At 39.4% G+C, this 27,719-nt stretch overlaps 2 protein-coding genes across 6 annotated transcripts in view; one reads left to right on the plus strand and one right to left on the minus strand.

Annotated features, from left to right (window-relative positions):
* INTS14 (integrator complex subunit 14) overlaps nt 1-10,404 on the plus strand; it is a 42,055-nt gene extending 31,651 nt beyond the window's left edge. For 2 of the 5 annotated variants that reach the window (XR_010839782.1, XR_010839783.1), the window contains 3 exons: nt 268-333; nt 2,122-2,491; nt 9,061-10,404. Coding sequence is in view for 3 of the 5 variants with exons in the window: in XM_059057754.2 (XP_058913737.1) it covers nt 268-333; nt 2,122-2,373 (318 nt within the window). In the remaining 2 variants the exon portion in view is untranslated. Of the gene's footprint in view, nt 1-267; nt 334-2,121; nt 2,979-9,060 lie in introns of those variants that run through there. The other 3 variants (XM_059057754.2, XM_067029642.1, XM_067029643.1) reach the window with 3 other exon arrangements.
* HACD3 (3-hydroxyacyl-CoA dehydratase 3) overlaps nt 3,704-27,719 on the minus strand; it is a 32,753-nt gene continuing 8,737 nt past the window's right edge. The window contains exons 2-11 of the mRNA XM_059057789.2: nt 25,593-25,635; nt 23,637-23,710; nt 22,540-22,704; nt 20,931-20,982; nt 18,428-18,538; nt 12,801-12,928; nt 11,008-11,120; nt 9,470-9,576; nt 8,772-8,903; nt 3,704-5,414 (exon numbers count right to left, since the gene is read on the minus strand). Coding sequence (XP_058913772.1) covers nt 5,338-5,414; nt 8,772-8,903; nt 9,470-9,576; nt 11,008-11,120; nt 12,801-12,928; nt 18,428-18,538; nt 20,931-20,982; nt 22,540-22,704; nt 23,637-23,710; nt 25,593-25,635 — 1,002 coding nt within the window. The 3' untranslated portion in view covers nt 3,704-5,337. The remainder of the gene's footprint in view (nt 5,415-8,771; nt 8,904-9,469; nt 9,577-11,007; nt 11,121-12,800; nt 12,929-18,427; nt 18,539-20,930; nt 20,983-22,539; nt 22,705-23,636; nt 23,711-25,592; nt 25,636-27,719) is intronic.

Here is a 27,719-nt window from a genome sequence, read left to right on the forward strand (position 1 = left end):
AAAGCAGCAGCCATAGATGTATGGGTTTGCTGGGGGTGTTTTTGTGACAAGTTCATTATTATCACCAAGGGATTTATTATCATCAAGCCTTTTGAAGGAGGGAGATACTTTACTAATGTTGAACAATGACATTAACTCAGAAGGGATCCTCATCTTGACACTGTAACTCTTTTCTCACTTTCAGTTTTTTAATTTAAAGCTGTCCTTTTGTATTCTTTCCCTTTTTACCACAGAATTCTAATGTTGAATTCTTTTTACCCTCGGTAGACAGATGTACAGAAGATTTTAAGAAATGCAAGGAAACTACCTGAAAAAACACAGACTTTCTATAAGGTAAGTCTCTCAGAATTATAGGGAATGAGGGTGGGCCCTGGGTTGTGTGCCAGAAATAAACAGTTCACAGTAGTGTGGGGTAACGTTGAACATGGACAGGGATTAGAAATGTATTAGTTTTTAGTTTAGTTTTTAGATTAGTTTTTTCATCAGTAAAGTCAGGAGAAGTGATAAGTCTTGCTGCCCTAAAATCCAGGAATCAGAAGTGTTTAAATGGCCTGGTTCTGTGCAGTGGGTCTTCTCTGTGTTGGTGCTGTTGTGAATGGCTGAGGGAAGGAGCTGAAAGGACCTGTGGGTCACAGCCCTTAAACCTCCTCACTGCTCCCATATGGGTATCCAGTCTAACTCCAGGCAACCAGTGTATGTGACTTCCAGGGATGGTGATTGCTCAGAACATTCTTACTGTACCAGAGGATCTGCTTGCAGGAATGACTTCTAAAATTGCACATTTATGAATTGCAAAAGGATGGCCCTCCAGAATCATACCTAGCTAATGCAGAACCATTGGTGGAATGAAATTACAAGGGATGGGGTGGAGTTGAGGGGCATTTAAGGTCACTCCTTGCTTCTCCCCTGTCCTTCTGGTGTTTGGCTGAAATTAAATTAAGTAGCATTGTGAGGTATGCTGTATTGGCAATTGTGTCCTAGCTTGCGAATCTTAAAATATGGTACACACAGCCAGCTCCAGGGTAGCATCTCTTCCAGAGAACATATGTGCTTTGTCTGGGTGTTATCTTATTACCTTTATGTCTTCAAATCTAATTATGTAGCGAGCTGGTGAAATCAAGCAGAGTTCAACCAGAGAGCTGCCCAGCCTGCCATGTCCCCCACTAACTGAAGCCCTAGGCCCTTGATGACCACTCCTTGGCTGTAGTCCATCTCCCTGCAGAGCTGTCTATTCAGGGTGGCACACTTTTACTTCGGCCTTCTGAACTTTTCAGTTGTAAACAGATGATAGTAGAGAGGTGGTCAGAAAGTCCGTTTCTCTTTTCTGGTTTTATATAACCTACAGGAAAGGGCCTCTACCAAATGGCTGTGTCATCTCCTCCAGTGGGCGTGGAAGAGGTTATCCTCATTTTGTAAATGAGGCCACTGACACCCAGAGAGGGTACACAACTTGCCCAGATCACACTGCTAAGTGATAGATGGGGCATTTCATATTTCTATGCTTCCATCCACTACTCAACCTTTTGTGGTAATCTTTGGGGTCAGACCTACTGACTCCTCCAGTGCCTCCTCCAAACATGTTCATCGTCATTCAGTCTAAGGCTCCAGCCAGAGAGGCACCAGAGGGTTAAGAGCCCTCTGAGGTTTGGGGCAAGCCTCTTCTGTACCTGAGTAACGGAGGAGAAGTATTCTCCATAGAGTTATGAGTACATGAAATGTATGCAAAGCACCTCACCATGTTTGGCCTAAGTGTTCATGCAGGAACGTGGAGAGACCTAGAGGGTATAATGCTAAATGAGATACCTCAGATCAGGAGGATGTCATTTCTATGCAGAATCTACAAAGTAGCTCACCATGTTTGGCCTAAGTGCTCATGAACTGTGGTGAGGATGACCTGAGTTTCAGTCACCTGTGTCTTCCTTAGCTTTCTGATCACCTGCAGAGGAACCACTTCCCAGTCATGTCATCACACTCTTGTTATTGGCATCTCTGTACAAGCATTTGTTCTCATATGAAAATGCTCATTTAAGATTGGGGATCAAGGAGAACTTATAGCTGAGCACTTAGAAAGTATGTGATGAGGAGAACACATTTCAGGAACATTGGTGTCTTTTGTTTTAGGAGCTAAACCGTTTACGAAAGGCTGCCTTGGCCTTTGGTTTCCTGGACCTGCTCAAAGGGGTGGCTGACATGCTAGAAAGGGAGTGCACGCTGCTGCCTGACACAGCTCACCCCGATGCTGCGTTCCAGCTGACTCACGCCGCCCAGCAGCTCAAGCTGGCCAGTACTGGCACCTCTGAGTACGCCGGGTATGACCACAACATCACACCTTTGCAGACAGACTTCTCTGGGAGCAGCGCTGAAAGAATGTGAAGCTGACTTCATTTTTTCAAGTGAAAATAATTTAGGATAAAAACTTTTCTGGCCTGTTCACCTCTGCAGCAGCTACCCAAAGACCTTCCCAAGGCTGCCTCAGAAGCACCACTTGCAGGTTTGACTCTGCTACTCTGAGAAGGGTTCTGCAGGGTGGGCACCTGCTCGGGCTTTGACCTTAGCTTTCTGGAGCTCAGTCTTTAAAACCAAAAGACAACTGTTGCTCCCACAATGGGCACGTCTCCTGAGAAGCCTGAAGAACTGACAAGCATAGAGCCCTCTCCACCTTCCTTGGGCACCCTAACAACCTGGGTTCTCTGTTCCTGAAATGCCCTTCACTCTTCTTCTCTCCCAACCACAGGGACATTTTCAGGTACCTATGGTTGGGAGAGGAGACTTGCTAAGTACAAGCCCAACATCACTAAGTTTCAAAATTTCCTTAGAACTTGGGCAAAAGGTTGGTGGTAACCCTTAGGTGTTTTTGGTGTATCTTGAGATACAAACTTTTAAACAGCAACCATAAATGTATAAAATGATTCTTGTTTCTTCAAATTTTTTTTAATGAAAATAAAATATTTGGTTTTCTATAAAATGGTTTCACTGGGAAATTTTTAATGGGTCTTTGCCTTTTGCTCTGTCCTATAACCTAAGTATAATTTTAACTTCCTAAGTAGCATAGATTCATCAATCTTGAAGGTTCTTTGGGTTCCATACTGACTTCCTTGCTTCTGACACTGGTTAGGCCTCACTGCTTCACTGCCTAAGCCAGGTTCCATCCAGGTAGGTTCTGACATCACTGTAGTCAGTATGGTTCCAGTTCATGAGCTAGCTTCATGACCTTGGGCAAGTCATCTAACTTCTCCAGGCTTTATTTACATCATCAGTGCTTTTCAGATTGTTCTGTAAACGTCCTAAGGAATGGCTGCTTCAACCCAAGCAACCATGTTTTCTTTAACATGCTGATTTGCTATATAGGCATACCTCAGGTTTTACAGGTTTGCCTCCAGACCACCACAGTGAAGCAAATATTTCACTAAAGTGAGTCACACGAATTTCTTGGTTTCCCAGTATATAAAAATGTTATGTTTACACTATAGTCTATTAAGTGTGCGATAGCATTCTGTCTAAAGTAAAATGTATATACCTTGATTAAAAAATATTTACTGCTAAAAAATGCTATCCGTCATCTGACAACACAGGGTTGCCACAGATCTTCAATTTCTAGAAAATGCAAGTAACTGTGAAGTGCAATAAAGCGAGGTATGCCTATATAATATTTTGTCTAAACAAAGGAATTTATCACTAACAGTTTGGAAACCATTAGACTAAATGATCTTTAAACACAAGTTACTAAGATTTTAATTGTAAATGTTTAATAGAAATACACAATCTTTAGCTTTCTCAGACAGCAATAAAGGGGTTTATAACAATCAATCACAAGAATACAAGATTCTGCCACAAAGATACAGCATAATCTGCTGTAAAGCTGATCTGCCCAATTACACATATAAAGTCAATTGAAAGAACACCAGAAATTAATACAAACGAATGTTGACAGAAGTTGCAGACATGCAAAATATCCTTCGGTGCAATGAACTTGTAAAAATATCAGCCAGCCTGTGCTAATCAGATGTTTTTACTTAGGTCAGACCAAGTTTCCATCTTGGGCTCAGAGAAACAGCATAACCCACTGAGTCCCCTTTCCCCCAGGAACAACAGGAATGGCAGAACAGAAAAAGCCATCATACCTTAAATTCTTATATACAAACACTTGGTTTACTTGGAATGTATTAGGGAAAACTCATGTTTTCGACAATGGCCAAATCATAGTGTCTAGATTTTTTTCAGTTCCTCTGTTGGTGGATTTCCTGCCAGGAATTGTAAAAGGCTCAGCTGGTGGTTCTCCAGCCAAAGTTCTCACTCTGTTTTCACTGTCCTACTGCAGACAGGTGAAACAACAGCAAAATAAAAAGCAAGTGTTTTTGAGGCCTATTCAAAAACAGTTCCACCAACTCACTCTGACAGGTAAATAGACTCAGTCAATGCAGGAGAAGGAACACTGAGTTTTTTTATGTCTGTGCACAGCCTAACAGTTTCATAGGTATTTTTACTTGGCCTGCTCTGATGTTTCCAGTTTGCCACAGGCTGCATGGCCAGTTTGACCCTTTTGATCCCTGTATCACCATTTGCATTTGGAACTCTTATAATCTCATTGTTTTCTAACTAATGTTTCATCTTTCTTTCGTGTTGAAAATAGTTCTGATTTAGCTAGGAATGAAGTGATCATGGTGTTCCAAGGTTCTGACTGGTTTCTCTCAAATCACCCTGTGCCTCTCCATTGCCCACGCAGGTTAAGATGTTGTTAGACCAAAAGACTCAGAGGTAATATGTGTCCTCCAGCCCTACTCAGACTCTGAAATGTTTTATCATCAATGACTGAGTAAAACTCGATTTACAGAAAAATCAATGCCAACCCACTTAACAAGTAGCCCCTTGGGTACAGAATATATTAGATCCTTGTCTGAGTCACCTTCACAGCCTCCTATACAGCAACATAGTCTTTTTTTTTTTCCACAAGCAATAGCTGAAAAGAACAAATCCCAGCTATAAGAATGGCCAGTAGCTGATAGCATCAGGGCGCTGAAGTATCATCTCTGGCCTGTGTGAAACAGACTGACTGGACATGGAGTGGGTGGGGGTAGGGCTGAGTCTTTTGCTGTCATTAACGAAATACAAAGGAATGAACCTGTCATCAGGTATCAGGAATCCATGTCATGCAAGTACTACACTAACTAAGATAATACAGTAAATTCAGGAATGTTACTGGGGAAAAAGGAAGATAGCCTCACTAAGAATTTAATCATTTTAACTTTAAAAAAAACTTTTACATCAGTACAAGAAGGTAAAACTGTAAGAATTATAGATTAGGCTCAAACTGGCAAGAAGTCATCTAAATCTCTCTTTTTAGTGGAGCTTTTTCTTTTTTTGTCCAAAGCGCCGCCTGCGCTGTTTATAAAGATGACGGAAATTTATGTATAATCCTGAAAAAGAAAAGAGGCCAATTAGAAATGAGAATCTTTGTCTCTGTTTATAAGCAGAAGCTCTTGGGGCAGGACAGTCCCTAGTTGTCTGTTTTTCATATCTCACAGCCCTGGGCTTACTGCAGTTGCTCAGGAAGTACAACTTAGAACAAATATTAATAATGCACTAAAGACAATTCAATTTTTCCCCAGTAGGTTCTACAATTTAATTTTATCCCATATTTTACTATGAAAAATTTCAAATATACAGAAGATTAAACCATTGTACAGTGAATACCACCTAGAGTTAAACTTTAACTTTTTTACATTTACTCTATCACATATGCATTCCCATCTCATTCTTTATGTATTTCAATGTAAGCTGCAGACATCAGTACACTCCACCCCTAAAAATTTCATTAATTAGAGTTCAGTATTCTTTTTTTTCCTTTCTTTAAAGGTAGGATTTACATAAAATGAAATACACAAATCTGAAACAGAGAGAACCTAATTTTTAATTCAAGGCTATGCAATAATATGTATTAAGCAATAGCCTAAAAAGTATGAGACACTTTTCTAGGAAGCACACAATTCAGTGAACTAGAAAAACACAGGATTTAAGAGCCAGAAGAAAATTTCAATCCTACGTGATCACTGAGTAGTTCTGCAGCTTAGTCTCACCTCAGTTTTCTCACTGTACAACAGGGTTAAAAACATTTATTTTACAGACATTGTGAGAGAACGTATGTTTGATCCATACACAAATATAACTGTTATACTGCTTCTAAATTATGTAGATTTAGGATTTATTTCATTCTGAAGAATAAGAACAACTACATATTCATTGTAGGCAAACTAAATATGAATACAGAACCTTGTAAGTTAGAATATGCAACAGCTTAAACACAAGGAAAAGCCACTAGGGTTAGTGCACATTAAAATACATCTACCTGGGACTTCTCTGGTGGTCCAGTGGTTAAGACTGCGCTCCCAATGCAGGGGGCCCAGGTTTTCAATCCCTGGAACTAGATCCTGCATGCCACAAGTAAGCCTGCATGCCACAACTAAAATCATGCTGCAGCTAAAGATCCCGCATACGGCAACAAAGATCCTGCATGCCGCAACCAAGACCTGGTGCAGCCAAATAAATAAATAAATATTTTTAAAAATACATAAGTCTACCCTTAGCTTTTTTAGTAAAATATTTTAAGGGTCTTTCCAACACATTCCTTTTTAACACTTCAGTAGGCCCACGTCATGGAGCCTAATTACAGTAGTACTAGATTTATCCAGTAATGGAGGTAAAGAGCTCTTTTAATGAGTGCGTTTACCAAATTGAAGCTTACTCCCTTAAAGCGCCAAATGTTTTAACATTTTTGGTTTGAAATCTTTCTGAAATGGAAAAGAAGAACAAATGGAATAAAATTTAACCTTTGGCAGATGACCTGCCCCCATAATGTATATTATTTAACTGCACGTCTGCCATGTGCCGATTCCAAGGGGCTCCTAAAGGGTGTAGGTCTCTTCTCCCCCACTTCTAAATGACCAAGATCGGGAATTCCCTGGTGGTTCAATGGTTAGGACTCCGCGCTTTCACTGCCAAGGGCCCGGGTTCAATCCCTGGTTGGGGAACTAAGATCCCACAAGCCACGCGGCGCAGATAAATAAATAAATAACCAAGATCACTGGGCTTTCCAACTTCTTGGGTTTACTTTTTGTGGTCTCCCTCGCAGTCTGGGGAAGCCAGCCTCCAAGCTGGTCCCCAATAATCCCTACCTCCTGGTATTTCATACCCTTGTGTAGTCCCCCTCCCACATTATACAAGGTTGATCTATAAGAAAGAGAATACAGCAAAAGTGATAGTACTGAGCCTGCGTTCTAGAGCCCAGAAGCCACAACTACTGAAGCCCACGTGCCTATAGCCCGTGCTCCGCAACGAGAAGCCCCCGCAATGAGAAGCCCATGCACCGCAACAGAGTAGCCCCCGCTTGTCACAACTAGAGAAAGCCCCGCACGCAGCAACAAAGACCCAACACAGCCAACAAATAAATAAATAATTCTTAAAAAAAAAAAAGTGATAGTATGTCACTTCTGAGTTTAGGTTATAAAAAGCAGTGTGGACATGATAGAAGTGCTAATTATCACTATAATGGCAATCTTATTACAAATGATAAATATCAAATCAACATGTTATACCTTGAAGTTATACAATGTTTTATGTCAAATATATTTCAATAATAAATAAATTTTTTTAAGGCAAAAAAAAAAAATTGCAGTGTGGCTTCTGCTTTCTTCCAGATCATTTGCTTTGGGGAGAAGCCATGTCATGAGCATCCACGTGGAGAAGTACTATGGCAGGAAACTGAAGCCTCCTGTCCACAGCTACATAAGCGAGCTTGCAGCAGATCCTCCAGCCCCAGTCAAGTGTGCAGAAACTGTAGCCCCAGCTGAGCTGACAGCCTGACGAAACCTCATGAGCGTCCCTGAGCCAGGGCCACCCAGCTAGCCTACTTCCTGACTCTCAGAATACATGCGAGATAATAAATGTTTTCTGTCTTAAGCTGCTAAGTTTTGGGGTAATTTGTTACACAGAAAAAGATAACCAGTATACTATCTGCTGTCACATCCTTCTGTTGCCAGGAGACCATACAGCCATACTTTAAGGCCACCTCAAGACATTTGTGAAATACAACAGGGAGAAATATATGTTAAGTATATTAAAATGTGTTAGAACTTTATCTAAAGTAAACAATCCTCATAATTAGGAAGGCTTTTAAATCTCTCATATTTGCAATAATTTAGGTTTACTGCTCTTTCCCTTCTTTTAATGCTTAGTTTTTATGAGTTAAGGCATAACTTTATGGTTTTATATAAAAGTAAACTAATAAATAAGCAACGCTTTACATGAGGAGTGGGGGGCTTTCCTATTGATAGATGGAAGCCTTCTGACATCTCTTGGCTGCTCAGAGGCCTTTACTGCCTTCCCTCCTTGCTGCCAGCTGTATCACCACCTCTGTAATAATTCCCCTGGATAAGGGATCTGCTACTGAAATTAGTAGAAGTAAAATGAGCTTTTTATTCATTTTTTATTCAGTTTTAAAAGAGCTGCTTACATTGTTTTAAACATGAAATATGGTGAAGTCCCAATGACCTAGAGCATTTCAAGAAGATAACTCAATCACTGGAGATGTGGGAAGAAATACTTCCACACATAGCATATTCTCCTAATGGGTCTGTTTTGCAAAGTAATCATTCTCTAACTTATTTCTACTCTTTTGAAAGTAAGAATACTAATAAGGATTTTTAAAACTCTGAATCATTTAACTCTACCTTCTAAGAAGTAACAGAAAAAAGGTCTATCACAGAGCCAATACTTACCTAAAAATAATATTATAAGATAAATCTGAAGAAAAAAGGAAAATCTAACTTTGATTTTCACTGGATATGGCAATGTGAAGCTGAATCTTCCTGTTTCATTAAATATTGGAATGGACTGGATCACTGAGACGGCTGAAAAGCAGAAACAAGAACGTTTTAGAAGCAAATGAAATACAGTCACATCTACTGATAGAACCTTCTAACCCCTCAAAGTTTCTGGGTTTGTTGAAAATGCTTCTTCCTCCTCTCTTTGTACAATGGGCTCATGTCTCTTTTTTTTCCCCCCTAGCTTTCCTAGGAAAGAAGCCTCCAAGCTGACAACAAGGATAAATGAGGAACAGTCATCTGACAGCACTGGGCTTCCTATTCCATAAAATGAAGAGAAAAATCCCTGACTCATTCACTAGGTGTTTGTCGTAATAAAATGAAGTCATCAATAAGAACTTGCTTTGGAAAATTAAAAGTACCATATAAATAGGAAGCATGCAGTGCATGACCACCCAGCTTCCAAACTTTAACAAATTGAGCTACTTCCTTGGAACAGTCTGGATACCAGGAGTATTGTGGAAGGAAGCCACTAGAAAGAAATTCTTGAAAAGTTCAACACCCATATTTCAGACTAAGGCTGGCAGAGGGAGGAAGAAAGATCTGGCCACCCCTTGGAGCTAAGGTATAAAAGCTAGAGTTCCTGAAAGTACCTTCGGCCAAACATCCCAGAGGATATAGGGGAATCCACATAGTGTAACGAAGCCATGTGAGCACCTTCCAATCCATGTCAATGCAGGAAAGCATGTAGAAGGGGTACCTATTGAAAATAAGGAATTAACATGTTAAAAGCCACTGAATGCAACCCTAGAACATCATTCAACAATAATTTCACAATTAGCCACACATGGTGGCTTCTTAGCAGCATTATAAACTCCCATCATGCTCCTCCTCCAATCTTCAAAGGATATGAATTCTCAATAACAGCAGACTAAGTTTAGGTCTCAAAGGAACCCTCTATGAAAACGTTCAGTATATAGAACAGATGCTCAGAAGCATTTTGGCTTTATCCCTAGTTGATCTACATTCCAAGTAGGTAAAGATGACAAGATACTTTGACAGACACTTTATCTCTGCATAAATGAACATTACCAAAATTAAAGTATACAAAAGACCTCTAATCTATAATCAGGAATACTCTATTTAAAAAGAGATAACATAAAAAAAGAATGTTGCTTCCTCCCAAACAGTAAGAATTAAGTACCTATAATCTCTTTCACCTTTGTGTTAAGTAAATTAGAGGGTATACTGGGTGCCATGGGATACAGACTCTATTTAAATACAATCTAGGACTGCTGATGTCTTTTCTCCCTCTTAACTGTCAACTTTACCAAAATGCCACCAAACCTAGAGCTGAGGAGTCAATTTGCAAAACCAACCCTCCACTTGACTGAAAAGGGAAGAAGTATGGGGCTTCCCTGGTGGCGCAGTGGTTGAGAGTCCACCTGCCAATGCAGGGGACATGGGTTCGTGCCCTGGTCCGGGAAGATCCCACATGCTGCGGAGCGGCTGGGCTTGTGAGCCGTGGCCACCGAGCCTGTGCTGCGCAACGGGAGAGGCCACAACAGTGAGAGGCCCGCGTACCGCCAAAAAAAAAACAAAAAAAAAGGGAAGTATGGAGTATGTATGGTCTGGTAAGGAAGAACACATCTACTTTTTTTTTTTTTTTTCACATCTACTTTAATTGGATTTTTTTTTTTTTTTAAGATATTTCCTCTATTGACAACTGAGAACTGAAGAATCAGATAAGAGGTCAATTCAAACTTCAGTAATCTTATAGTAAAAGATTCATTTCTATCATCCCTTCTCGAAGGCTAGTCTTTACTACTTCCATCCAACCTGGGATGCTCCTTCAGCCCCATGTTTCTTCAGCCCTTTCAAGAATTTTTCCATGTGAATGAGTCCTCTCTTTCCAACGAGACAGCAAGATCCTGAAGGGTAAGATCCTTTCATTTCTCTGGATCTCTCCCTCTGCTCTCCAGTGCCCAGGCTGGTATTATGATCCACTGACTGTTTAAAAAAAAAAACTGCCTCACCTTTGCAGAGCACACAGATGCAGGTAGAACTCTCCACACATAGAACCTTAATCTCAAATCAGATGAGACTCTGGATAAGACAGCAACTCCCTCAAGAAGAGAGGTGCTCCAGAGTGGGAGAAGCACTCAAACACCATCCTGGCATTTCTACCCACCTCAAAATTTCAGCTGTGCTCCATATATAAAACACAAAGAAAACCACAGCTTTGTTTTGCATTTCTTCCATGGTGCCAAAGACAATAAACAAAATAAAGTTTCTTCCAAGAAGCTATTAAAAGGACACAAAAGAGAGAAACAAGTTTTAAAATATATTTTTAGAAAACAACATATAAATGTATTATCTGAAACGTAGCCCCACTAAATTCAAGGTAAATAGAAAAAGACTGAGAAAACTTAGAACAAGTTAAAGTGCCCAAGCCAGTATTTGTGGACGTGTGTGTGTGCGTGTGTGTGTATTACACACATTCAAACACAGTTTAAAGAATACTGCCAAGTGAACATCTGCGTCTGCATAATACAAGTTAAGAAACAGAACGTTACCAGTGTGGCACACCCCCTCCCTCCCCGTAGTAAGTAACTACTATCTTTTTTTTTTTTTTTTTAATATTTATTTATTTTTGGCTGCTTTGGGTCTTAGTTGCAGCATGCGAGATCTGTCGTTGAGGCATGCAGGCATCTCTCTAGTTGTGGCGCGCGGGCTTAGTTGCCCCACGGCATGTGGGATCTTAGTTCCCTGACCAGGGATTGAAACTGCATCCCCTGTATTGGAAGGCAGATTCTTAACCACTGGACCACCAGGGAAGTCTCAGTAACTACTATCTTGCGTTAACCATTCCACTGCTTGTCTTTATAGTTTTACTACTTATGTATGTACTCCTCAACAGTATATTGTTTCATTTTGTTTGATTTTAAACTTTCTGAAATCATACTCTATGTATTATACTCTGACTTGCTTCTTACTCAATGTGACATTCCCAAGATTCATCCACGTTGGCGCATGTGGTATTGCCCAACTCCAAAAGGCTTCACTCACATTGTATTCTATACAAATGGCATGCCCTGGAGGCATGTGATGTGATGACACCGAACCGATCTTGCCCTAGAAATTCTACCCTGATGCTTATTTGTACCAGTCTTTGATATAAAAATATATTATTCCATATTAGTGGGTCACTCACTATCCACTTTTATTTTTTTGAACTAAACAAAACAACTTCTTTCCAAGGACAGAAAACCAAGAAATAACAAGGCTATTGTATTAACACCCTTTACCATACAACTGATACTATCAGAATGCCAGAGCTGATATGCCAGAAAAGGGCTGAACTATAAAAACAGCATCCAGAAGAGACTAGCCAACAGTCACCTGATTCCCCCTGAGTCTGGGTTGGTGGTATCTAATAATGTGTAACTGCATATAGTTAGGGAACAAGGCAAGGAGGCTGAGAGACTCTGATGTCCCATTCCTGAGAGCAATCTTCCAAATATTAGGAAACAACCTAGATGTACTGGGGTGGGGGGGAACTCCCCACATGAGTCAGAAGAGCCACCTTCATACATGGAAGAAAGTCCAAAATGAAGAGAGTTCCCAGGTATTACACCACCTTCACTGACCTCAGGTGGTAGGAGACCAGGCACACCCCTATCTAAGAAGAGGTTAGGGTTTTCCACTCCTGCCTGAGAATCAAGCTGCCCTAGTTTTAAAGCTCTTTTTGTAACTTTATGATATCACAAAGATATTAAAAACAATAAGACCTGAAATGGCAAGAGTCATATTTTTAAAAATATCCCTCAAGTTTCATACTTTCCAACCTGTTCAGAAAAAACAGTGCTATTCCTGTGCAAATAGGTATTTTTACTAACTGAGACTTCCCAGCAAAGTGTGGATACCTACTAAATAAACACTGAAACCTTTCATTCCCCACCCTCGAGCTCAACTGTTCAATACCTGGAAAAGAGAAGGTATCACTGGTGACTTAGTGACTCCAATTGCTGCATTGATAGCTTCCACAACTGCCAGCATCTGGCAGAAATACATCATGTCAGCCACGGTGTGGAACGTGTCATAGAAGGACTCTATGGGACAAATACACATTAAGGGTAAATCAACTGGCAAATTCCAACAGAAGTATTTTGCAAACTAGATAACTCTTTACAAGAAAGGAATTTTAGGAAAAGTATAATAAACATCCAGATTCAATTTCACTATTCACCCTTCCATGGGCCTAAATAGTAAATTCTACTGTTTACCAGAAAGTTAACACATAAACCCTGTATGCCCTTCTCAGTTTTAAAAGGCAAGAAAAGACACATACCTAGACGTCACTCAGTTGTTATATGTTGAAAAATCTATGAATCAAGCACAATGATTTCTTTTCAGATCCATTATCTCATTTTTAAAGCTAAAACTGTATCACATATATCAACTGCAACCTAGCCTTTTAAAATCTCAAAAACTGTACAATCAAATAAATGCAGAGGTGTAAAAGTATTGAATACAATTTTCAAAAACCTTAACTGCATTTATATATTTAATCCTATTAATTCTTATTGAGAACCTATCCTAACTTAAAAATCTAAAATGAAAAAAGAACAAAAGTTTAGCAACAAGATTGTTCTCTGAAATATTACAGATTTCTAAGTGCGTTAAAACAGAAATGGTATAAACCTAAGAGTATGGAAAGTTTGAGTAAACCATAGTATATCTATTTCATGGAATATTATATAACAATTTAAATGACAATTATTCCTTACATGAGGACAACAAATGTGGTATCAATTTGGAGTGGTCCATAATTTAATATCCTTCACTTTTCATACTAATCCTCACTTGACATCCTGCATTCGTACATTCCTCTTTGCAGTGTTTCTCAACCAGGGCACCACTGACATTTTGGGCAAGACAATTCTTTGTCCTGCACATTGTAGAAGGTTTAGGATTCTTGCCTCTCTGCCTATTGAAGTAGTGCCTCTAAGAAATGGCAGAGTTAGGCACCTTACCAACAAAAATGACACTGCAGGGACCTCAAAAGAATATAGTTTAAATATCAAAAGAATAAAACAAGCCCCTTGCAAAAACTAAAAAAACCTCTCTAATATTCTCGCGAAAATGATCCACCTTACAATCCTGCCACAAAGTCAAACGCAAAAAAATGAATGGTATATAGTGTTATTGCATAATTTTGCTAGAAAAATTCCACCAATAAGTAAGTTCAAAATTTGACCAATTCTTTTTTTTTTTTTTTTTTTTTTTTTTTTTTTTGTGGTACGCAGGCCTCTCACTGTTGTGGCCTCTCCCGTTGCGGAACACAGGCTCCGGATGCACAGGCCCAGCGGCCACGGCTCACGGGCCCAGCCGCCCCGCAGCATGTGGGATCCTCCCAGACCAGGGCACAAACCCATGTCCCCTGCATCGGCAGGCGAACTCTCAACCACTGCGCCACCAAGGAAGCGCTGACCAATTCTTTTCTTTGAGGAAGTAATGCAAAATTACAATTTAAATTTTTCTATATATAAGATAAAAAATTTATTCATAACTTTAAATGTCCCTTGTGAAGACAAAATCCCAATCAAATCTTTTTGTTGCTATTTACAATGAAATTCTGGGATCCTTTTTCAGGGGATTCACTTATTAATTTCTTGGACAAATTATCTTTGAAAAATGAGGTTCTCCATTACTTTGAACTAGAAAGTTGTGACTTAAGATTCGGCATATGGTAAAGAAAAATAAGATCTTGATGCTTTGCCTCTGATTTTACGGGAAATCCATCCTTGTTTCAATTCAGGAATGGAAATCTGATTTCTAAAATGACTGTTATAAAGAATATTAATAACATTAACATGCTTATAATACTGTTTTAAAAACAAGATGCAAAATTGTACACACAGTATGACTATAACTTTTAACTTCAGGAGAAAAAAAGACTAAAAGGAAACATATGGAAATATTAACAGTGATGGACAATGGCTTATTCACCTCCCCTTCCATCCCACCGCACCTCCTCTCTGGTTTTCTCCCATTTTCCAAACATTCTTAAATCAGCCCAATTACTTTTATGATTTGAAAAAACTTTTTAAAAGTTCTAAAAGGCACTCATATGTTAATGGATATAGATTTAAATAGTGATAGTCTAAAATAGTATACTCTTTCTGGGCAGCATAAATCAGAATCCTTAAAAGCAATCTGCCCCTAACACATTGTAAAGCAACTATACTCCAATAAAAATTCATTTAAAATAAATAAATAAATAAGATAAAATAAAAATAAAAATAATCTGCCCTTTAATCTCATAATTCCACTTTAGGAACTGTTCCTAAGAAAGTTATATGGGTTTAGAAAGATATACAACAAGGTGCCAAGAATCTGTTGCTCTGATAGATGGGATTATGGTAGAGCTTTTGTTTTGTTTTACTTAAGTCTTTAAGTAATTAACACATTTTTATAATTAGAAAAAATTTTTATTTAATAAAAATGTATTAATAGAGAGAGAGAGACAAAAGAGTTTCTACATAAGCCTAAGAGTTTGCTATTTCCTTAGCATGAGAAGTTTAGCACATACATGTTTACATGAAAAAAACAAGTACATGTGTAGAATTTGCCATTCACCAACATCCTTTATTCAAAAAGAGATAACTGCAAAGGGCAAACCATGACCCTGAGTACCAGGCCCAGGTCCTTATTACATCTTTGAGGACTGATAAGAGAAGAATTACACCAGCAGCTCCATTCCAGTAGGTGGTTTAGGAAGGGGCTCAGAGCCAAAATAGAAATTACAAATCCAGACAGCTTAAACACATGACCCAGATAACTTAGCAGCTCTTGGAGTGGATGACCTAACAGCTAGCAGGCTTGAACATTCAGAATCGATCCAACTATGTTAGGTTAAATAAATTATTTATGAATTTGAATGTACCTAGTCATTCCATGGGACCTGTGATAAATTCATACTAGTAAGAGCTACAGATCTGAGAACAACTGTCTCAGACTTCCTTTGTTTCTTGAAATAACTCATCTGTAGACCTCTTGTTACACATGACTGTAAGATACTAGGCATTTGGGAAGTTTTTCACTAGCCTGCTACTGTGCTTTGCACAATTCCAAGGTATTAAAAAGGCTGGAAAAACAACGTGTACTTCTTTCCCAAGATTCTGGAGCTAATTGCAATTCACCTTTACAACACTCAGATGGGAAAATTTAGGACTGACGAGTGAAATAGTCTACAGGATTTTTTTCTCTTTTTAAATAGTTTATATTTTCTATTATGCTCATATTTTTCCACATATTTACTTTATAAAATAAGGAAAAAATTTTTAATGATCCTTTCAAACCATTTGAACATTTTCAAATGTTCTTTTCAAATGTGCCTTTTCTTCCAATCATTTCACATTTATTGGTTCAGTTTTTTTTCTCCTTTTTATATTGGTGTGATCAAACTGGAAAAACAAATTTATGTCACCTTTTTAGCCCATCATAAGTATTCTTCCATATTATTACAACCTCTTTAAATACTTTATATTTGCTTTACAACATTCTACTGAGTGAGCAATCTAAACCAATCCTTCATTGATGGACATTTAGTTTGTAATTTGTCACTAATATAAATAATGCCATAATGTATATCTTCTTGAAAAAGCTTTTCTTGTAGTTTCAATTATTTCTTTAGAACGTATTTCCAGAAATGAAATAACCAAGTTCAAGGATATGAACAGTTAAGGTTCTCAATGCACCTTGCAAAATGATTTTCCCAAAGAGTTGTACTTATGGACCCTCCCAGTAGCCACTGTTGTGTTTATTTTAGCATATGTTGTCTTGAATTAGGTGTCTTTTACAACTTTGCAAAATTGATACATAAAAAATATTTTTCATTTCCTTTACCGAGTTAAACATTTTGTTGTGTGCTGAATTAGTTTTATTTCCTCTTATGAACTGCCTGTACATGACTTTTATCTATTGGGTGGAGTTTTCACATTTTAAAATCAATTTGTACAAGTTCTTTATATGTAAAAAAACCAACAACCCTTGCCGATATTTGCTGCAATTTTCCACCAACCCTCCATCCCCATTTTGCTCAACTCAATATGCTTTTAATCTTTAATGCTGTTTTGGCTGGATGTTTTTACATATATAGAAATTCAGGCATTTTATGTAGTCAAATACATTGACCTTTTTCTTCATGATTTCTTCTATCACTTTTAAGGTTAGAAAGTCCTAACCCTCCACATGTGATTTTATAAAAATTTACTTTATCTTCTATTATGACTTAACTTTTTGATATATGGCTTCTAAATCCTTTGGGGGGATTTATTTTTGTATACTGTGTGAGAAGAGTCAAACTGATTATCTGCCTCCCAAACCTAACCAATTTTTGGAAACATTTCCCATCTAATAAAAAAAATGATTGGAAAATACTTTCCTTTCCACTGATTCATGATTCCTTTTTTTAATCATATCCATAATCTGGAGATAGATATATATATAAAATGTAAGACATTTCTGAGCCACCTTATCTGCTCTATTAATTACTCTATTCTTATGCTAGCACTATACTATTTTAATTACATTCTTTCATATCAGGTAGAGAAAGTCCTCTCCCATTACTCTTTCTTCCCTCAAATTATCTATTTATTGTTCACAATAAAATTTCAGAATACTTTAGATCACATTCTCAAAAATGTTCTGTTGCCATTTACTTTGGCCAGAATTCTGTTAAACATATAAATTAATTTAGCAAGAACTAATACCTTTTTTTTAATATAAATTTTTATTTATTTATTTTTGGCTGAGTTGAGTCTTTGTTGCTGTCCGTGGGCTTTCTCTAGTTGCGGCGAGCGGGGGCTACTCTTCTTTGCAGTGCATGGGCTTCTCATTGCAGTGGCTTCTCTTGTTGCGGAGCATGGGCTCTAGGCACGCAGGCTTCAGTAGTTGTGGCAAGGGCGCTCAGTAGTTGCAGCTCACGGGCTCTAGAGCGCAGGCTCACTAGTTGTGGCGCACGGGCTTAGTTGCTCCGCCACATGTGCGATCTTCCCGGACCAGGGCTCGAACCCATGTCCCCTGCCTCAGCAGGCGGATTCTTAACCACTGTGCCACCAGGGAAGCCCCAAGAACTAATATCCTTATGATAATCTTTTCATTCAGTTTTACAATAGTCCATTTAGTCTATTTAGGCTCCAAAGGGATGAGATCCCTTAAGGACTTGTATAACTTTGACACTGGGAGTATCACATCAATTTATTTAGTTATAAATGAACTATCAAGCAGTGAATAAGAAAGGGATGTCAGCCCAAGATGTACCCCTGGCTAGCTGTGTGAATGTGGACCATTTCTTTGACCATCTCCAAGCCTGTTTTCTCATCTATTAAATGGACAGAACATCCAGTCTGCCTGTTTCACAAGGCCAAGGGAAGTGAAAGATGTGAACATACAATGAAAGGCATGAAGTGCTACACAAATATGGTGGGGGGGTAGAGGGTGGGAGTGGTGGTATTGCTAATACCAAAGGCAGAGACTGCTACTTTTGATGAATAGGGGGCCAAACTACTGAAAAAAGAAAACTAGCCTTGAAATTTTGCACTTGCCTTTTCCCAAGATAAGGAACCGCACAGTCATGTTGACAAATATCCAGGAGAATCCCAAGAACTGCACTAGATTATACATGAACAGGTATCCTTTCTTCAAGCTTGCAAGAGCTGAAAAGCAAAGCAAGGTGGTAAGCTGTTAAAAGCAGTAGTCACAGCAGGAGATGGATATGTGGGGCATACTTGGATGACTTCATCCCTCTTTACTACTTGGGTGCCCTAAGCTCCCCCCCAAAATACCTGGCCCAGGTCTGCACCAACCTGGGCTCCTGGTCCCATAGAAAAACAGATAAGGAAAAATTATAAGGAACATTGTAGTCCAAGGTATGTGTTCAGCAGTCTTTCCCCTCACAGCACTGAAGAGTAAGTATACAGACTTAACAAATCCAAGAGGGAAAAAGAAAAATTACTTCTGGCAAAGAATGACTGACTAGCTAAGGAGGCTTTAAAAGGAAATAAAGCTATACTTAACTCTTGCTCTTGTCATCTTAATATAATCTACAGTTTCTTCTTTTCTAGAAGTTTTTTAGGTCATGCAGGTCAAACTAGCTCAAAGAGATAGAAACTGTAATAAAAAAATTCTGATATTTGCTCATATATCCATCTAAACAAGCATTAACTGAACACCTACAATATACAAGATACTGTGAGTAGCACTACTGAGATTCAAGGATGGTTAAGACATGATGCTTCCCTCAAAGAGTTTACAATCTAAAAAACATATGACAAGATTGAGAGTGACAGGTAATGTCTTGTGAAAATTTCAAGGTGAGAAAAATGACTTTAGGCTGGAGAAGCATGTATCAGGCAAGTCTGCATGGATGAGATGGTATCTGATCTGGGCTTTGAAAGATGGTAGAATGAGGATATAACCAAAGGAGGAAAATTACAAACCAAGAGGCAGGAAGGAGAATAAGGGACATTAATTTTGTCTGCAGCCTAAGGGTTTGTGAAGACAGAGCAAACTATGGAATTAAGGAAGGAGTAAGGAGCTTCGACAGAGTCATAGTTGAGTCAAAGGAGTAGGGCAAAGGAGAGGATAATTCTTGAGAAGAACTACAGAGTTCGGGTGTTGCTGCTACATATGTATTCCTACCTACATATCTTTGTAGCTACATATCAGTGTTGCTACAGAGATATTCTGCATAGACACTTGGTTGATGCTCAAATAATCACGATTAGTGTGGTCAATCAAAAATAGCCTTATCCTAAGGAGCCAAAAAAGTCAGACTTGTAGCAACATTTAACTAATTAAATTTTTTTCTTCAAAACTACAAAAATTTATTACACTTCCCCATATAAAGAACTTCTTTCATCAGGAAACGTTACGAATTTAGATAAAACTGTTAAAGCTTTTTCTAAGATCCTAAAAAATCCATATATAAGAATTTTTACATATTTCAGAAGTTTATCCCTCTAAAACACCAAAAAATTAATTCAAATCTCAAGGTGGCCTTTTTATGTTGTTATTCTTCACCTCCACTAATCCTCTCTCCTCTGCTTTTCTAAAGCAGAAAATTCCTCTAAATTAGTCGTTATTCAGTTTTTTTAAAAAGCAATAAAATGTCTTCTTCAAAAGAAACTTTATTCAGAACCCTAATACATAAAACACAAAAGCCAAGCTGCTCTGACTGAAGTAGACCTGCTTGCTTGGCCTATCCCTCCAAGCATCTCTGGAAACCCCTGGGGTACCATGGAACATAGCTTGAAAACCACTGCTCTAAAACTTTCCCCTTTCCTACTTATGGCATGTCAAATAAGTGCCACTAAAACTGAAAAAGTTCAATTTAGGACATACGAGGAACGCTTATTTTATTCTACTTTTCAGCATTAGTTTTGTATAGACCTGCATGGTCCTCCTACTAGAACAGAAGCCCTTTGAGCACAGGTGCTCTGATGCAGTCACTGTCTCCACATCTCAAGGGCCTAGTGCAATGCTTTCCATAAGCCAAAAATTTAAGATAGCTGTTGAATTTAATCTACAATACCCAGACGATAATACACTTACAGAGCTCCTTGCTTGGGCAGAAACAGAAATAGAACTGGATTTTTAGAAGGTTCATGAACAGCAGGACTATACAGAATACTTTCCATCTTTAAGGTTGACAACCACAGCCACTATGATCTCAGCTGGAACAAAAACACCAGGCTGGAAGAAGTGCAATCATGGACCTATGCAGTAATCTCCACACCTCTGCAGGAACTGCTGCCACCTAGCACCCTACCTAGCACCCACCTATTAGGCCAGTCCAGGAGACTGAGGTTCTTCCATTCTGCTATACCAACCTTGGTGTACTCAGATGATGTTAGGCCCCCAACAGAAGGAAAACCTTAAAAGTAAGACTTTTGACGTGGGTGCGCACAGCTTAAGCATTGGACATTAAGGATTTCTCATACATACTCCCCTACGCAATGCGAGCACTCCTGTCATATCACACTCATCTATACCCCCATCTCTGTCACAAGTTAACTGGTAACTACCACAGCAGCAGGGGCAACTTACTTTCAGGGGAGCCTTGGCTTTCAATTCTGAGTTTATTTAGGCGTTCTTCTTCCTAGAATTTGGACAGAAGTTTTCCAAGAACACAAGTTAGACTACTGTATAGCACAGGGAACTACATTCAATATTCTGTGATAAACCATAATGGAAAGGAATATGAAGAAGAATATATATATGTATAACTGAGTCACTTTACTATATAGCAGTAATTAACACAACATTGTATTTCAACTATACTTCAATAAAAGTATAGTTTTTTTTTTAAAAAAGAACACAAGTTAGAATTCCCAGATGCTTGCAGAAGTCCACATGCTGGATAAGTGATCTGGCTCCCTCAAAGCCACCTCCTTGCTTCCTTGGGGAAAATGTCGTAGCTCATGGTGCCAAAAAGCCTGACTCCTGACTGGGTAGCACTGGTATCACAGAATTAAACCAATCAGCTGGCTTCCAAACTACAAAGTGGGCAACCTTAAAATCCTGGAGCTGGAAAAGACATCCAGAAAATTTGTTATGGTTGTAGAAACAAAGTAGAAATTTAAGACGGGAAACAGACTGCTATTTTATTTTTAAGACCTCTATAATATAATTTTCCAGAAGCTAAAATCACGTCTCCAACATCAGTATGAACTTACACTAGGTTAATATAGATATAGATGGATATATATGGAAATATTTATAGATAAGTGTATATGCATGGGCTAGTATACACACATAGATTTCCTTGTTCTATCAGCTGAGAGGGCCTAAAAGCAATGACACCCCAGAGGCAATGAGCACACCTAGCACCCAGATCTTGGTTTCCACTACCATTCTCCAATAAAAAGAACAGAGCAGGGAATATACGAGGTAAACCTGGCACAGCTTATAGCGCCAGAAATTAAGGATTAATTTCTTTAAAAAAAAAAAAAGGCCCATGATGATGGAGCTGTGTCAAAGGGACACAAGAGCCAACTGCAACAGCTTCCAGTGGCCAAAGCTAGAAATTTGAGCAACAAATAACATAGTAGCCCAAACTATAAAACAAATATTCATGAGTCCATACTGATATAAATAAATGACTGAATAAATAAATGACAGAGAACAGAAAAATCTCCCATGCAGAAGAATTCCAAATAAAGTATACAGATACTCCACCCTAAGAATGGGAAGTATAACTCCTGACTCCTTAAGCGTGGACTATGCATAGTGACTTCCTTCCAAAGAGAACAGTAAAGGAAGGAGAGGAGTAACATTACAGTAGAGAAACCTTACAGTGGAGAAACCTGCCAAAAATTACCTCAGCCAGATGATCAAGATTAATATCAACACTGATAGGTCATGTTGATAGTACATATTCTTGATATGACGTGATAAGAATGGCACTTTACCTCTGTGGGCTTCCTCCCCAAAACTCATCGCCCTAGGCTAATCATGAGAAAAACATCAAACAAATCCCAATTGAGGGACAGTCTACAAAATACATGACCAGTACTTCTATAAAACCACATCTCCAGATCTTTCAGGGAATTTATAACTTTGTCCTTATTCTATCAGATTCTGATAGACATCTGAGGTGGCCCAAATAACTTGGGTTCCTCATGACTTCTGTCTAGATCCTAAGGTCCTTACTGACCTTGGCTCTGAGCTCCATTTCAGCATCAGACTCGTCCAGCCAACGATCAAAGTCAGGGGCCAAAAACAGTGGGCGCTTCTCCTGCTTGGTGAGTCTCTCCCACCACTGGCTCACCTTCTTCTGTACCGTGATGTTCACCTGCCTCTGGGTCAGTTTGTAAACCAGCTAGGAGAGAAAGCCAGAACGTGAGAACGCCCTCCCACATCCCCCGCTCCTTCCCTGAAACTGTACAAACCACTGAGGCCATACAGAGAAGCTGCACTGTATACTTACTCCCCTTCCTTCTTTGTTCCTAAAAGTCCTGAAGCAAAGAAAACATCTAGACCTAGGCTGGTACAAGGAAGAACTGGTAAAAACAGCCAAGTCTTTCTCTGGTTCCCCCCATGAATGACACAGGAGGAAAGCAAGATAAGAAAGGCAGATAGTTCTTGGTTATCCTAGCAGAAACTGGCATGAACGTCCTACCAGATCTACATCATGCAAGGCACTACGTCCAATCACCTTCTCAAGTGCACCATTACCTTCCAAATTTTCCTCCCATGAAGATGACTCAATTCAAATGGTCAATGGTTTCTGGTACTGTTTTAGAAAGGCCTACCTCAAGGCCAGAACTGTACTGTATCAGTTACAACTTTTTCACAGGGAGTCTTTCACTACAGAGTCTTCTCAACTAAACTCAAATTCTTAAGGTCTGTTCCAGCTCATTATTCTTCTATATGGCCTCTCCCTTTGCCTCCAAAGCAAGCCCCAGACAGATTCTCTACCCCTTAAACTACTGCTGACTATTAAGAATCTCAGAGCTGGAAAGAACCATAGTGATCACTTAACCCAATCCTTCATGTAACACATGAGGAAACTGAAACTCAAAGAAGTGAGGAGAATTATTCACTCCACTAATAAATGGCAGAGCCCAGATCCGACTCAGGTTCTCCAACTTGCCTCTTCCTCTGAAGCTAAAACCTGGGCTCTATTCCAAACAAAAGTATATTCTACTTTGGTTTATCTTCTTCTTCCCCACAATCCTTGTTCCCCATTTCACAAAACTACAAGTATTTATTTATTAAATGGACAGGGAAGTGAGGAAGGAAAGAACATACCTCTGGCTTCACAAGGTCTAAGAACTCCAGGTGAAATTCATAAACATTGTCTCCTTTGGCACCATGCCCCTGAGCTATGAAGAAAGAAATGTGGGTTACTGTGAACTTGTGCATAGCGAGGCCATTCAAATGTTAGCTTAGTGTAGTTCTTTCATGGGTATGCAAATATTAATGGGTCCTGCAAATGAGTGGGGGCTTGTGAGCAGAGCTACTCAACTGCTAGATAAGCTAAATCCTGGACAAAAGTTTATCTCCTTATGTCTTTCTGGTGAGCAGTTCCAGAGTATTTACTTAATCTTCGAATGCGGCCTCAATGATGCCCAGTACAAATAACAGGCAGGAAAAAGAACACAGAAAGCAAAGCCAAAGGTAACACATAGATATAAATTTAACTTTCACATTTACTTTGGCTCTGAATCCACAGCAGAGAAAAATCAAGTAGGTGTATTATCCTGACTGCGGTTAAGGAAAGCCACAGGATACATAGAAATGCTGGACTGTCTCAAAGAAAGCTGTAAATTTAACACCTTCCAACCAGGGATAGATGATGGAGCAGCTGACTGTTCCTTTAGCACATCCCAAATGGAACAAAAAAGAAAAATAACATTTTCTCAGCTCATTCCTGAGAGGACAAACGGAAATAGGAGGAAAGTCCTCAGGGTGACCATCATGCCATTCCTGTGCCTTGACATGGCTCCTTTCCCCAAAGCAAGCAGGTGCTGTGCCTAGGAGCCAGTGACTGCGGGACGTCCCTGTCCTCTCTCTCACTTGGTTCCTGCCTGCGATTATCTTTCTTCATCTGGCCATATGTGGTATGACTTGCCTAATATATGCTACAGGTGGCTACTGCTCTCTAAGACCATAAATTCCTTAAGGTAAGACAGTCTATAAGCTTCATGTGGCAAGATATACTTTTATCATTTTAACTTCCTTTCAACTGTTTAGCTCCCCCTCAAAATCTGAGCTGCTACCACCATTGCTCTCACCTGGAAAAGTAGATTCAAAAGCCAGGTTGTGCTTTCAGGCAAGTATGTTAAGGTAGATGGAGTCTCATGTAAAGCAGAAACTCTTCAATCTCCCATAATCCCAGTCACTTACTAATGACATTCCAAGGACCCAGAACAAGAGAGAGCAGGGAGAATCCCACCCTATTATCACTGTTACCCTAGTGGGTAACAATGAATCCAGACCTACCCTCTTAGGTACAGCAGAAAATTTGCTGGTGAACTGAGGAGGAAGGAGATGGAGGCAGATTCATAGAATCAAAGACTGTCAGAGCTGGAAAGCTTTTAGATGTCATCGAGAGTGCAGTGCTTATTAAACTGGTCTGTAAGTATATCAGGGAGCCACAAAGTCTCATTAAGAAATTTTCTATTTGGGGGGTTTTGTTATAATATTTTTTTTAAAAAGCATATTCTGGGTCATCTAGATGGCTACCCTATAATCAAGTATTACCGCAGTTCAGTGTTTGCGACTGTGTTCACAGCTGCAATGGAGCTAAATATCACTTAAAGTGACCATATTTAATCCATAACACGTTTCTTAATCTAGGGTCTATGGCCCTGGAGGATCCTGAGGACATGTGTTCAGGTGTCCATGGATCCTCAAGTTTGAGAAACACAGATTATAACCCAATACCCTCATTTTATAGGTCCAGAGAAGTGAATAAGTTGTCCGAGGTGGTCGCAGATTTAGAGCTAGAAGATACAAATCTATTTTCTAGCCCATGATACCTTTTCTCTATATCTACTGCCTCTGCCAGGGAAAAACAGGATATTAAACAAATTATTGACTTTTCTAATCATACATCTCAAAACATTCTAGCTTATCCCACAAGTATCAGAGTGGTGAGCATCAATAGAAAGTGAATAAAATAAACAGATAAAAATAAAAAGCAACCACCACTATGTCTCTTTAACTGTGTAGAGGACTGTGAACATTTGCCCGGATACTGACCTTTGAAATGCAGCACATTTTCAGTGATGCTGATGGCAGGATTCTGTAGAAAGAGACCAAGGATGCAAGAAGGGCATTTTAATGAGAAAAATGGAATTAAAACCAGGGGCTTACTTCCCTCCATCCATCTGCCTTGGGCACTCGACCTCCTGCCCTGTGCTTCCCCCAGAGAATATATTTGGTCATTTATCGACATCTCTGTGTAGGGTTTCTCTATGTCTATCTGTACCCATCTGAGATTGCAGGCTCCTGCAGGAAGGACCCTAAACTGCTCTGCTTTGCAGAACAATCGGGTACTGAGTCAGTCCATTCTGCTCATGGTAAATGGTACATGGTGCCATGTGAGGTGCTACGGAGGAATACACAGATCTCTAAGACTCAGTCCCTCAGCTGTGGAGGCAGAGAATCTAGCAGAACAAATGAGTCATTTCCTGTGAGAAGAAACGCTATAGTATCAAGTAACATATGCTCAAGACCAAAAGAGTAGTAAAAAGCAGTTAAGTGTTACAGTCATTAAGAAGAGAGTGAGCACAATGGGAATAGAATGGTTGGGGAGAGCCTCACCAAGGAGTGAGACCCATGCTGCAACATGAAAATAAATTAATTCCTACAGGTTAAGGCAAGGGCTGCGGGTTACAGGCGGTTGGATGAAAACGAAACATGCAGTGCCTCAGGCTCCACACCCTTAACCCCTATCCAAACCTAGAAGAGATGGAAATTCTCCAAATTGTTCATTTATTCCCAGAAGTTGCAACATGCCTTTTAGCAGCATAATTTAAAGTTAAACAACTGAACTCTTTTTGCAGTGGATGAGAAACAGTTTATCTCCTAACTCCCAGCTCAAAATTATAAGCAAGCAGCAGCCTGTTTCCAGTGCCATAGCTAGTTCATTTATTTTCCTTCTGTAGGCTCCACTCGCTGTGTTCCATCATGCATCAAAGGAAACCAATAAGACAGATAGAAGGTGAAGGGGGGGGTTATACTAAAAGGCAGTGAGAGCCTAGATGCTCTATTCATAGACAAGAGCGTTAGGAAAAGGGGGAGCATGAAGGCTGGGTTGGGGGAGCATTTGAGCCAAGCTTTAGGTTAAGAACTTGCCAGGTGAGAGTACAGACTTCAGGCTGAGAAGCTTACCCAAAGGGACTAACAATCTAGATGATCTTCTCTGTGCCAGGAAGATGGAATTACGGAACCTCATCAAAAAATGCTACACTTTCAGGGGCATGGTTCCTCTATAAGGGAAACAGGGTTTTGGTATGAATATTATCATGAAAGCTAGAGTTCTGGGAAGTCTTGATGGTACACTTCCTACCTAGGTCACTTCTTGCCCCATTCTGTGTTCCCCATATCTTAAATCACTTAGAAGGAAAAAAGGAGTTTGGGGGGCCCAGTTTATTCTCCTCAGACATAGATATGTGAAACCAAGGTTTAAGCATTTAGCCACAGCACAGGGCCTGAATTTCACTAAGCATTCTATGAGCCAGATTTCAGATGCTAACTCCTACCCAGCAGTACACTGGGCATGTCAGGTTCCGCTTCTCCAAAGGTGGTAGTAGTTAAGGAATACATTTCAGTTAAAAAAAAAAAAAAAGAAAGAAAGAAATAATACCAAGAGATTCCTTGTCCTCTTTGCCCACTATCCCGCAATGGTAACATTTTACAAAACTACAGTATAATATCACAATCAGGATATTGACACTGATACAGTCAACCTATCTTGTTTGAATTTTCCCAGTTTGACTTGTATTCATTTGTGTGTGTCTGTGTGTGTAAGTTCTATACAATTTTATTACATGTATACATTCGTCTACTCAACATCACAGTCAAGATACTGAACAGTTCCAGATCCCTTATGGTGCCCTTTTATAACCACACCCACCTCCTGCCCCCCTCTCTCAGCCCCCAAACTGGTCTTCTTTATTTCTTTTTGACTATCATTATGGACTTGTGGATTTCCTTTTTAATACACTCTGCCAAAATCCACTATTATTCTTATTATTTTTGGTGTTCAGATTGTCCCAAATTTGGTCACAAATTGTCACAAATTTGAAATCCCTTCAAACCAGCTCCTGTATTATTCTGATATGACCTTGTAGCCTTTGAGGATGTTGTACTTTCTCTGGCACA

This window comes from Kogia breviceps, chromosome 3 (genome assembly GCF_026419965.1).
Source record: "Kogia breviceps isolate mKogBre1 chromosome 3, mKogBre1 haplotype 1, whole genome shotgun sequence".
NCBI classification, from domain to species: domain Eukaryota; kingdom Metazoa; phylum Chordata; class Mammalia; order Artiodactyla; family Physeteridae; genus Kogia; species Kogia breviceps.